Below are 13,286 nucleotides of genomic sequence, written 5' to 3'. Positions count from 1 at the left end.
TAAGAGAAGCAACCCGATGTAACGAGGTTTATTTCAATAAACTAATGCCTAACATATAGTCAATGCGGTACCTGGTTTAGGTAAGTAAGAGAAGCAACCCGATGTAACGAGGTTTATTTCAATAAACTAATGCCTAACATATAGTCAATGCGGTACCTGGTTTAGGTAAGTAAGAGAAGCAACCCGATGTAACGAGGTTTATTTCAATAAACTAATGCCTAACATATAGTCAATGCGGTACCTGGTTTAGGTAAGTAAGAGAAGCAACCCGATGTAACGAGGTTTATTTCAATAAACTAATGCCTAACATATAGTCAATGCGGTACCTGGTTTAGGTAACTAAGAGAAGCAACCCGATGTAACGAGGTTTATTTCAATAAACTAATGCCTAACATATAGTCAATGCGGTACCTGGTTTAGGTAACTAAGAGAAGCAACCCGATGTAACGAGGTTTATTTCAATAAACTAATGCCTAACATATAGTCAATGCGGTACCTGGTTTAGGTAACTAAGAGAAGCAACCCGATGTAACGAGGTTTATTTCAATAAACTAATGCCTAACATATAGTCAATGCGGTACCTGGTTTAGGTAAGTAAGAGAAGCAACCCGATGTAACGAGGTTTATTTCAATAAACTAATGCCTAACATTTAGTCAATGCGGTACCTGGTTTAGGTAAGTAAGAGAAGCAACCCGATGTAACGAGGTTTATTTCAATAAACTAATGCCTAACATATAGTCAATGCGGTACCTGGTTTAGGTAAGTAAGAGAAGCAACCCGATGTAACGAGGTTTATTTCAATAAACTAATGCCTAACATATAGTCAATGCGGTACCTGGTTTAGGTAAGTAAGAGAAGCAACCCGATGTAACGAGGTTTATTTCAATAAACTAATGCCTAACATATAGTCAATGCGGTACCTGGTTTAGGTAAGTAAGAGAAGCAACCCGATGTAACGAGGTTTATTTCAATAAACTAATGCCTAACATATAGTCAATGCGGTACCTGGTTTAGGTAAGTAAGAGAAGCAACCCGATGTAACGAGGTTTATTTCAATAAACTAATGCCTAACATATAGTCAATGCGGTACCTGGTTTAGGTAAGTAAGAGAAGCAACCCGATGTAACGAGGTTTATTTCAATAAACTAATGCCTAACATATAGTCAATGCGGTACCTGGTTTAGGTAAGTAAGAGAAGCAACCCGATGTAACGAGGTTTATTTCAATAAACTAATGCCTAACATATAGTCAATGCGGTACCTGGTTTAGGTAAGTAAGAGAAGCAACCCGATGTAACGAGGTTTATTTCAATAAACTAATGCCTAACATATAGTCAATGCGGTACCTGGTTTAGGTAAGTAAGAGAAGCAACCCGATGTAACGAGGTTTATTTCAATAAACTAATGCCTAACATATAGTCAATGCGGTACCTGGTTTAGGTAAGTAAGAGAAGCAACCCGATGTAACGAGGTTTATTTCAATAAACTAATGCCTAACATATAGTCAATGCGGTACCTGGTTTAGGTAAGTAAGAGAAGCAACCCGATGTAACGAGGTTTATTTCAATAAACTAATGCCTAACATATAGTCAATGCGGTACCTGGTTTAGGTAAGTAAGAGAAGCAACCCGATGTAACGAGGTTTATTTCAATAAACTAATGCCTAACATATAGTCAATGCGGTACCTGGTTTAGGTAAGTAAGAGAAGCAACCCGATGTAACGAGGTTTATTTCAATAAACTAATGCCTAACAGATAGTCAATGCGGTACCTGGTTTAGGTAAGTAAGAGAAGCAACCCGATGTAACGAGGTTTATTTCAATAAACTAATGCCTAACAGATAGTCAATGCGGTACCTGGTTTAGGTAAGTAAGAGAAGCAACCCGATGTAACGAGGTTTATTTCAATAAACTAATGCCTAACATATAGTCAATGCGGTACCTGGTTTAGGTAACTAAGAGAAGCAACCCGATGTAACGAGGTTTATTTCAATAAACTAATGCCTAACACATAGTCAATGCGGTACCTGGTTTAGGTAACTAAGAGAAGCAACCCGATGTAACGAGGTTTATTTCAATAAACTAATGCCTAACACATAGTCAATGCGGTACCTGGTTTAGGTAAGTAAGAGAAGCAACCCGATGTAACGAGGTTTATTTCAATAAACTAATGCCTAACACATAGTCAATGCGGTACCTGGTTTAGGTAAGTAAGAGAAGCAACCCGATGTAACGAGGTTTATTTCAATAAACTAATGCCTAACACATAGTCAATGAGGTACCTGGTTTAGGTAAGTAAGAGAAGCAACCCGATGTAACGAGGTTTATTTCAATAAACTAATGCCTAACACATAGTCAATGAGGTACCTGGTTTAGGTAACTAAGAGAAGCAACCCGATGTAACGAGGTTTATTTCAATAAACTAATGCCTAACACATAGTCAATGCGGTACCTGGTTTAGGTAAGTAAGAGAAGCAACCCGATGTAACGAGGTTTATTTCAATAAACTAATGCCTAACACATAGTCAATGCGGTACCTGGTTTAGGTAACTAAGAGAAGCAACCCGATGTAACGAGGTTTATTTCAATAAACTAATGCCTAACATTTAGTCAATGCGGTACCTGGTTTAGGTAAGTAAGAGAAACAACCCGATGTAACGAGGTTTATTTCAATAAACTAATGCCTAACATATAGTCAATGCGGTACCTGGTTTAGGTAAGTAAGAGAAGCAACCCGATGTAACGAGGTTTATTTCAATAAACTAATGCCTAACATATAGTCAATGCGGTACCTGGTTTAGGTAACTAAGAGAAGCAACCCGATGTAACGAGGTTTATTTCAATAAACTAATGCCTAACATATAGTCAATGCGGTACCTGGTTTAGGTAAGTAAGAGAAGCAACCCGATGTAACGAGGTTTATTTCAATAAACTAATGCCTAACATATAGTCAATGCGGTACCTGGTTTAGGTAAGTAAGAGAAGCAACCCGATGTAACGAGGTTTATTTCAATAAACTAATGCCTAACATATAGTCAATGCGGTACCTGGTTTAGGTAAGTAAGAGAAGCAACCCGATGTAACGAGGTTTATTTCAATAAACTAATGCCTAACATATAGTCAGTGCGGTACCTGGTTTAGGTAACTAAGAGAAGCAACCCGATGTAACGAGGTTTATTTCAATAAACTAATGCCTAACATTTAGTCAATGCGGTACCTGGTTTAGGTAACTAAGAGAAGCAACCCGATATAACGAGGTTTATTTCAATAAACTAATGCCTAACATATAGTCAATGCGGTACCTGGTTTAGGTAAGTAAGAGAAGCAACCCGATGTAACGAGGTTAGTAAAAGAAACTAATGCCTAACATATAGTCAATGCGGTACCTGGTTTAGGTAAGTAAGAGAAGCAACCCGATGTAACGAGGTTTATTTCAATAAACTAATGCCTAACATATAGTCAATGCGGTACCTGGTTTAGGTAAGTAAGAGAAGCAACCCGATGTAACGAGGTTTATTTCAATAAACTAATGCCTAACATATAGTCAATGCGGTACCTGGTTTAGGTAAGTAAGAGAAGCAACCCGATGTAACGAGGTTTATTTCAATAAACTAATGCCTAACATATAGTCAATGCGGTACCTGGTTTAGGTAAATAAGAGAAGCAACCCGATGCCATTGAATAACAGCCAGAAATCTTTATACATTTTCCAGAAAAGGAAAGCACATACATTACAGACGACAGCTGGCATACCAAAGGCCGTGGTATGTGCTATCCTGTTTGTGGGATGGTGCATATAAAAGATTCCTGGCTACTGAAGGAAACATGTATTAGGTTTCATCTCTAAGACTATATGTCAAAAATTACCAAATGTTTAACATCCAATAGCCGATCATTAATAAATCAATGCGCCCTAGTGGTGTCATTAAACAAAACAAACTTTAACAAGACACAACGGCCTTGGAAATACAAGTCATAGAGCACTGGATGGGACAAATAATAATAATTATTAAAAACAAAACTCAGAAAAAGCTACGATATAAACACCTGAGATAGACCTTGCCCTCCCGTGTTTAATATTCATAGCCCTGTTATATAACAATTTGAGAAGGGCGTAATTTGTGTTTGAAAAGGAAACCCAGAGGAAAATATATACCAGTAAATGGTAATCAAGTCATTGGGCAATGCATTGAGGCAATTCCACGAGTCAAGGGACATGAGAAAGGGTCGACATTAATTTACAAGACACCCAATTTGTAGAAAAACTAAAAATTGTTGTTCACATACACGTCTTTCATAATGCGTCTTGACATCAACACATATTACATAATTTCCAAGCTAACTCCGATAAAAAAAAAAAAAACCCAGGAACATTAAGCCATTAAAATCCCTTCCAAGAAAGTGACTTCAATACTTTATGTTACTCCATCTATAATGTCAGTAGTATCACTTTAAAGAATACGGGCATTTAAAATATTTTATGAAACTAGGTTGCCCAAAATTATTATTTGAAACAAGGTGCTCGGTCAGTGTAACGTCTCTCACAAAAAATATGAATTGTTTATTTGAGAAGAAAACCTGAAGGTGTATAATCATGTCCTTTGTAATTCTCTTAGCACTAGTCAAGGGAAAGATAATAAATATGTCAATCAGTCCTGAAATTATGTGATTTGAATTTGAGAGAAGAAAGGAAACTGTAATATCCGTCACATGTAACATCTGCCACAGGAAAAAGTGGAATCAGTAACGTCTGTCACATTCTAACAAGTCAGGGAAAAGTCTTAATTTACCATCTTTACAACAAAAAGTGGTTTCACTATTTTACCCACAATTATTTAGTACTATAAGAGACTATACTGAGGTTTCTACCCTTGAAAGACTTTAGTTTGTCCACCCAAACAAAATAAACACGCATCCTGGGTTATTTTTCTTTTTTAAACGCTATCTTACCTTATCGTGTTTTACATTTAAATCTTTATATGGATAAATACATTTTGCATGACTTTTGGCTGAAATATTTTATATTTCGTATGGTCTTTGCCAAAAATAATATATGTACATAATAATTTGAGACAAAATATTATATCGAGATACATGTTTTACAAAACATTACGATATCCAGAAATACATTGGTTCTGGAGATATTTATATTCTAAGTAAGAACGTAAATATATTTCAATTTTAATAATGTAATAATACTTTATTTGTCAACCATTTTTTAAAATGGCTACAGACTGAGGAGGATCCCTGTCACCCTTGTTCATGAGCTATTGTCAAGAGAACTCAATATCAATTTCATCATGCAACATACTCAAAGGTATGTACTCAAGAAAAAGATAGTGCCTCACAAATTAACCACAGTTACTGTTGTGCCAATCTAAGTTGTGGCTGATGGGTTATTGAACAGATGTATAACGATGATCACTTCTCTGATTCATGATGGATGATCACTTCTCTGATTCATGATGGAAATCACGACGGTAAGTACTACCTGGAACTGGCCATTCAAAGAAGACAAGGTCGACTATGTTAGAAGATGAAGACAAAGCTGCCATCACCCATCATGATTAACAAAATGATTGGGTTGTGGGCGAGATCCCCCAATTTTGATTAATCATAGTTTTTGACATACCTATTAATTTTTAATGAATCCATATCGTATGACACCAGCAACTACTGCGACATGTATGAAATATTTCCATAAAATGGTAATCTAAAAATACACCCGGATATGACATTGGTAGTCTTGTAACTTATCATTATCGACATAGCTTCTTTATTTTTCTATCTGCATACCCTTTTGAAACTATTTTAAGTGTTTGTCTTCAACCTGACAGTGTTTTCATGAGCTTTACCTTTAAAATAAATGAAGGCTGTTGAATGACAGAACTATTTAAGAGACTGAATATATTGATAAATCTTCAGTGGCTTTGCATTAAATTGAAAGTCTGCGAAAGTTTAATTAAAATTAATCAAAATCCACATCATGATATTCACCATTCATTAAGGTGTTTTTATCATCACAGCAGTGGACAATATACTTCTTTTTATAGACTCAGAACTTCATTTCATGTCAGTGGATAGAATGTAACATCCGTCACACACAATTATTTTATCATTTACCGTACACTTTTAGTTTAGAGCTGAATTGTAATTGGTAGTCTTCTATAGCCATGTTACCTTTACTTCAAGGGCAAACTTTGATTTATACAATTTAAGGGTTTCACACAATTTGGAAATAAGTTAGTTGCTTTTTACCCGTGTCCTTTTGAGAGAGAGAGAGAGAGAGAGAGAGAGAGAGAGAGAGAGAGAGAGAGAGAGAGAGAGAGAGAGAGAGAGAGTTATGCAGACAAAGAGGCGCATGGATGGATACAGACAGGCGGATATTAATATTTACTTACCCATATGGCTACACCAGGTGCCTACTGCATAAAATTTGCCACTTTCAAAGAATAAGAGAGAGAGAGAGAGAGAGAGAGAGAGAGAGAGAGAGAGAGAGAGAGAGGAGGGAAGTTAGTTTTGTTTAACGACACCACTAGAGCATATTGCTTATTAATATACGGCTATTGGATGTCAAACATTTGGTAATTTTGATAGTCTTAGAGAGGAAAGCCGCAACATTTTTCCATTAGTAGCAAGATATCTTTTATATGCACCATCCCACAGATAGGATAGCACATACCATGGCCTTTGATTTACCAGTCGTGGTGCACTGGCTGGAACGACAAATAGCACAGTGGACCAACGACGGGGATAGATCGCAGACCGATGGCGCATCAGGCGAGCGCTTTATCACTGGGCTACATCCCGCCCCTGACATTGGAAGGAGTCAGGGAGAGAGAAGACAGGACATGGGGTGAACTCCTATGTTACGAGCACCCGGATGTAAATACAGCTGATGTTGTTTCCTAAACTCGGGGAACATTTCATTTCATTTTAACTTATTTTCGTTGCTTATATTCAATTAAGGTTCAAGCACGCTGTCCTGGGTACACACTTCAGTTATCTGGGCTGTCTGTCCAGGACAGTGGGTTAGTTATTAGGTGTTACTGTTGGTGGTTAGTGACAGAGAAGCGGGTGTAGCCATCTACCCATTACGTCCTTAAAACTCACTCTGTGTGCGATCCGGTACCAGGCTGCGAACCAAGTACCTACCAGCCTTATGTCCGATGGCTTACCAACGACACCACCGAGGCCAGTTCGGGGAACATGATTCAATTTCTACAACTGTCATCTGGCATCGCTGTTTGACAATGACGTAAGCGCGCTGCCGGTGAAGCCCATGTGACCAATCGATAAGCTAATTGTGGTGGGCGACTCGCTTCCTGTTACGACATCGGTGAAATTAGAAGTGACTAATACCCAATTATCTACAGACAAAGAGAGGTAAACTACCCGATGACCTGACGCACTGCAAACCAAAAATAAACAAATAATTGCTCTAGGGATAATGATGTATTTCATCGCGTTTTAATTGGATTTTCGTGCTTATTTTCAATTAACTTCTAAGCGCGCTGCTCTGGTTTCGATCATAATGTTTTCTCGACTATCCCATTTCTATTCTATCTACTCTCTACCTTTTACTACTATATATTAAAAAATATTCATTATGTGAAATATTTTATGCCATTAGACATTGTTATTATGCTTTAGATATGTATGATTATGAATATTGTCTGATGTCCATCTTGTTTAAGAGAGCACTTATATAGGCTCTGCCTGTTGTGCAATCCTTTTGATTCTTTTTTGATCAATACAATATCTCAAAACAATAATGTTTCGTAAATAAATCGAATTACACTCGCTATGTTTATTTCTCCCAGCAAAAAGTGTCTTTATAGATAAATTTGGGGAATATGATAATAGTTTTGGTCAGCATGCGCAACAGGTTGTGTGTGTGTGTGGGGGGGGGGGGGGGGGGGATCTATCGAATGACGAGCTAAATGTTTAAGGGGGTTGGTCATAAATAAAATACATTAAAAAAGAACATTTGACGGGTGGTTTCGACCCCGTCCCACACCCAACCCTATGCAAATTACAATGACAAATTTTTCAATATTTATTTAGTGTGAATGTGGAAAGGAAAAAATGAATATATACATGTATATAGACAATCAAATAAGTGAGCGAATGGTGATGCAAAAACACTATAAAACACGTTCGATTCGCATAAACGTAGCCATAGTCAACGTTTGTACTGAAACACAAAACCGCAATCCTCAGAGAAGTACGTGCATCATGAAGTTCTGTAACTTTGCATGCCGAACCCTCTGTTGGTGTGACATAAAAGGCTACATCAGCAGTCATTCAAACAGACCGCATAACGACACTGTAGGTAATGCAATAATGCCAAGATTGACGTCAGCTCAACGCAATAATGCCATTGGGAAATTGCAAGCAGGGGCAACTCAACAAGCTGTGGCAAGACACTTTGGCGTCTCCAAACAGACCATCTCTGCTTTATGGGCATGGTACACCACTCAAAGTGTTAATGACAGGCCATGGTCGGGTCGTCCCAGAGTAACCACCGCTGCTCAAGATCGATCCATCTGGGTGTGTCATCTTTGAAATCAAACCACAACAGCAACAACCACAGCAACACAAAACCCTGGACTACGCAGGATTTCTGACCAGACCGTTCGTAATCGGCTGAGGGAGGCAGGAATTTGCCCTAGAAGACCAGTACGACGTAACGTTTTGATCCCACGTCACGTAGTGAAGTGTCTGCAGTTGTGCCAACAGAGGATGAGATGGACACGTGCCAGGTGGAGGCCGGTTTTGTTCTCAGATGAGTCTCGTTTTCTCCTGTCATGTGCTGATGGACGCACATGTGTCTATAGACGTCGAGGGGAACGTTATGCTCCAAACTGCGTGCAACAAGTCGCCCGTTTTGGTGCTGGCAGTGTCCTAGTGTGGGCAGGAATCCATCATGGTGGTAGGACGGCTCTTGTGTATGTGGCATGTGCACTGACGGGCATCAGGTGTCGACACGAGATCCTGCAACATCTCGTCATTCCGCACATGAACATCAGCAGTGGAATGTTTCAGCATAACAATGCCAGACCACATGTTGCACGTGTTTATCAGGAGTTTCAGTAGCACCACAGCATCCAGACATTACTGTGGCCTGCCCGTTCGCCGGATTTAAACCCAATAGATCATCTATGGGATGCACTGGATCAGCGTGTGCGCCAGGAGGAATCCACCACCCCAGACACTTATGCAACTTCTTACGGCACTGCAGTATGAGTGGCAGAACATTTCACAATGTGTTGTGCAACGTTTGATTGCTTCCATGCGTCGCGTGACCGGCCGCGGTGGCGTCGTGGCAGGCCATCGGTCTACAGGCTGGTAGGTACCGGGTTCGGATCCCAGTCGAGGCATGGAATTTTTAATCCAGATACCGACTCCAAACCCTGAGTGAGTGCTGCGCAAGGCTCAATGGGTAGGTGTAAACCACTTGCACCGACCAGTGATCCATAACTGGTTCAACAAAGGCCATGGTTTGTGCTATCCTGCCTGTGGGAAGCGCAAATAAAAGATCCCTTGCTGCCTGTCGTAAAAGAGTAGCCTATGTGGCGACAGCGGGTTTCCTCTAAAAAAATATGTGTGGTCCTTAACCATATGTCTGACGCCATATAACCGTAAATAAAATGTGTTGAGTGCGTCGTTAAATAAAACACTTCTTTCTTTCCATGCGTCGCGTTGTCAAGCTGTCATCAGGGCTCGTGGTGGTCATAACCGATACTGACATTTTGCTCACCCCTATGTCACACTTATGCCTGTGTACACGTTTCAGGTGGATTCCCAGAGATACTGTTTTGGACATGTACAGAGCAACCCCCTTCCCATGGCGTCTTGATCTTTGGTTGCTTGTAGCATGTCTACTAGGATTTGTTTTATTATTAAACTTTTGAAAATCAATATCAAGTTTCTTTTTTTGAAGAGTATATGATGAGATAAATAATGTCAAATACAAAAAAAAAAATTCTGACGCTATGAGGTCTTGTAGCTTTAAAATAATAGGCTAATGCCAAAGGCGAGGTCCCAAAATGTTGGGAGTATGTGCGCCACATTAGCCAACCGTTAATCCGGCCCTGAGTCTCCAGTCAGACTACGATTGTTTCTTGATCCCATTAGTACTGTATTTGATAGTCATGTGATATTTTTTCCACAAATGTCACTCTTCAAATTCATATCCTGGAATCCACAAAGGATGGCATGGGATTAATGGACACAAAGAAACAACATAAGGCGGCATTACTGCCAACGTGCCATCTGCCAAATGTGTTCCAAAGAAATTGAATCCGATTATAAAAAGACAGTCACGCGCCACAAAGATGAACAAGTGACATTTATTATCGTGGTCGAGAGTGGTCAATCACAGCCGAGTAGGTTTTTCGGCAATAAAGCGAAATAGACTAACACTGAAGCAACATGTAGTATTGACAGCATCAATGAAGCGAAACAGACTAACACTGAAGCAACATGTAGTATTGACAGCATCAATGAAGCGAAACAGACTAACACTGAAGCAACATGTAGTATTGACAGCATCAATGAAGCGAAACAGACTAACACTGAAGCAACATGTAGTATTGACAGCATCAATGAAGCGAAACAGACTAACACTGAAGCAACATGTGGTATTGACAGCATCAATGAAGCGAAACAGACTAACACTGAAGCAACATGTAGTATTGACAGACTAACACTGAAGCAACATGTGGTATTGACAGACTAACACTGAAGCAACATGTAGTATTGACAGCAGCAATAAAGCGAAACAGACTAACACTGAAGCAACATGTAGTATTGACAGCACCAGTAAAGCGAAACAGACTAACACTGAAGTAACATGTAGTATTGACAGCAGCAATAAAGCGAAACAGACTAACACTGAAGCAACATGTAGTATTGACAGACTGACACTGAAGCAACATGTAGTATTGACAGCATCAATAAAGCGAAACAGACTAACACTGAAGCAACATGTAGTATTGACAGCATCAATAAAGCGAAACAGACTAACACTGAAGCAACATGTAGTATTGACAGCATCAATGAAGCGAAACAGACTAACACTGAAGCAACATGTGGTATTGACAGCATCAATAAAGCGAAACAGACTAACACTGAAGCAACATGTAGTATTGACAGCATCAATACAGCGAAACAGACTAACACTGAAGCAACATGTAGTATTGACAGCATCAATACAGCGAAACAGACTAACACTGAAGCAACATGTAGTATTGACAGCATCAATGAAGCGAAACAGACTAACACTGAAGCAACATGTAGTATTGACAGACTAACACTGAAGCAACATGTAGTATTGACAGCATCAATACAGCGAAACAGACTAACACTGAAGCAACATGTAGTATTGACAGCATCAATACAGCGAAACAGACTAACACTGAAGCAACATGTAGTATTGACAGACTAACACTGAAGCAACATGTAGTATTGACAGCATCAATAAAGCGAAACAGACTGACACTGAAGCAACATGTAGTATTGACAGACTAACACTGAAGCAACATGTAGTATTGACAGCATCAATAAAGCGAAACAGACTGACACTGAAGCAACATGTAGTATTGACAGACTGACACTGAAGCAACATGTAGTATTGACAGACTAACACTGAAGCAACATGTAGTATTGACAGACTAACACTGAAGCAACATGTAGTATTGACAGACTAACACTGAAGCAACATGTGGTATTGACAGCATCAATGAAGCGAAACAGACTGACACTGAAGCAACGTGTGGTATTGACAGCATCAATGAAGCGAAACAGACTGACACTGAAGCAACGTGTGGTATTGACAGCATCAATGAAGCGAAACAGACTGACACTGAAGCAACGTGTGGTATTGACAGCATCAATGAAGCGAAACAGACTGACACTGAAGCAACGTGTGGTATTGACAGCATCAATGAAGCGAAACAGACTGACACTGAAGCAACGTGTGGTATTGACAGCATCAATGAAGCGAAACAGACTGACACTGAAGCAACGTGTGGTATTGACAGCATCAATGAAGCGAAACAGACTGACACTGAAGCAACGTGTGGTATTGACAGCATCAATGAAGCGAAACAGACTGACACTGAAGCAACGTGTGGTATTGACAGCATCAATGAAGCGAAACAGACTGACACTGAAGCAACATGTGGTATTGACAGCATCAATGAAGCGAAACAGACTGACACTGAAGCAACATGTGGTATTGACAGCATCAATGAAGCGAAACAGACTGACACTGAAGCAACATGTGGTATTGACAGCATCAATGAAGCGAAACAGACTGACACTGAAGCAACATGTAGTATTGACAGCATCAATGAAGCGAAACAGACTAACACTGAAGCAACATGTAGTATTGACAGCATCAATGAAGCGAACCAAGCAATTCACAAGAAAAGTGGTTACCCCAAAAAACCTTCTCCAGGACCTAGCACTAAGCACGCTATCTTGTCGTCTGTTCCAACTATAGACCAGGTGCCTGTTCCAATAGACGAGACTGTATCATTTGACAATGAATCGAAAGCGCCAGTGACTATAGAGGAAAATGTGCCTGAACCTGATACGAGCTTCCAGGAATCTGATGATGCCGACAGTGTCTGTGTTAAATTATTGACTTGCAAACCGAAACCATCGATCCGTCGTCCACCAACCTATCTGATATGCCAAACCAACCAAGTTTGAATGGGGTATAACTGAGGGACGTTTTGGAAAGAAACAGCCATTAGTGGTTTAGGGCCGGTTTCGTATGCCTCGCATCGATGGATTAGCTTTGTGTGTGCTATTCTTGCCGACAGTTCACTAAGAATACATCGATTCGTTTTTAACAATTGGAAAAGACTAAAGAAACATTCAAGAAGCGCTAATCATAAGAAGGTTGTGGCACAGTGGATCGAATCGAGGATCAATGTAAAACATGAAACTTCAGTGATAAGTAATGAACAAGGCAGTCAAGCAACAGGTACCATTTCTGTCATTATCGAAAATCTGCTGTTCACTGCGCAAAAAAATATAGCAGCACAAGAACACTTGGAAAAAAGGTCAAATATCACCGAATCCGACAGAGGAAACTTTTTGGAATTATTGCATTTACGATGCAAGGACCTGTCATGGTTCACTGATAAATTGCTGACCCAACACGCTCAGTGGACATCGGCGGCTGTTCAAAATGAGATTCTGGGAATAATTTCCAAGCTTGTTGAAAAACGCATCGTAAATGACATACTGATCACTGATACGTTTCCATCA

General features: G+C 39.6%; 1 protein-coding gene across 1 annotated transcript; it reads left to right on the top strand.

Moving 5' to 3' along the window:
* Window positions 1-8,345: 8,345 nt before the first annotated feature.
* LOC121372993 lies at window positions 8,346-12,722 on the top strand. The gene is made up of 2 exons (XM_041499433.1): window positions 8,346-8,470; window positions 11,741-12,722. Exons 1-2 carry the CDS (start codon window positions 8,346-8,348, stop codon window positions 12,720-12,722), a joined length of 1,107 nt encoding a protein of 368 aa, XP_041355367.1.
* The last annotated feature ends 564 nt before the right edge of the window (window positions 12,723-13,286 follow it).

This window comes from Gigantopelta aegis, chromosome 5 (genome assembly GCF_016097555.1).
Source record: "Gigantopelta aegis isolate Gae_Host chromosome 5, Gae_host_genome, whole genome shotgun sequence".
Classification (NCBI taxonomy): Eukaryota; Metazoa; Mollusca; class Gastropoda; order Neomphalida; family Peltospiridae; genus Gigantopelta; species Gigantopelta aegis.
The sequence above is the reverse complement of the archived record's forward strand: the minus strand, read 5'-3'. Positions and strand labels throughout refer to the sequence as shown.

Excerpts from the sequence above, each read along its gene's own strand:
- LOC121372993 (XM_041499433.1), top strand. The coding sequence starts at position 8,346 with ATGCCAAGATTGACGTCAGCTCAACGCAATAATGCCATTGGGAAATTG. Across the intron at positions 8,471-11,740 it reads ATCTCTGCTTTATGGGCATG|CATCAATGAAGCGAAACAGA; the intron begins GTACACCACTCA and ends TGGTATTGACAG.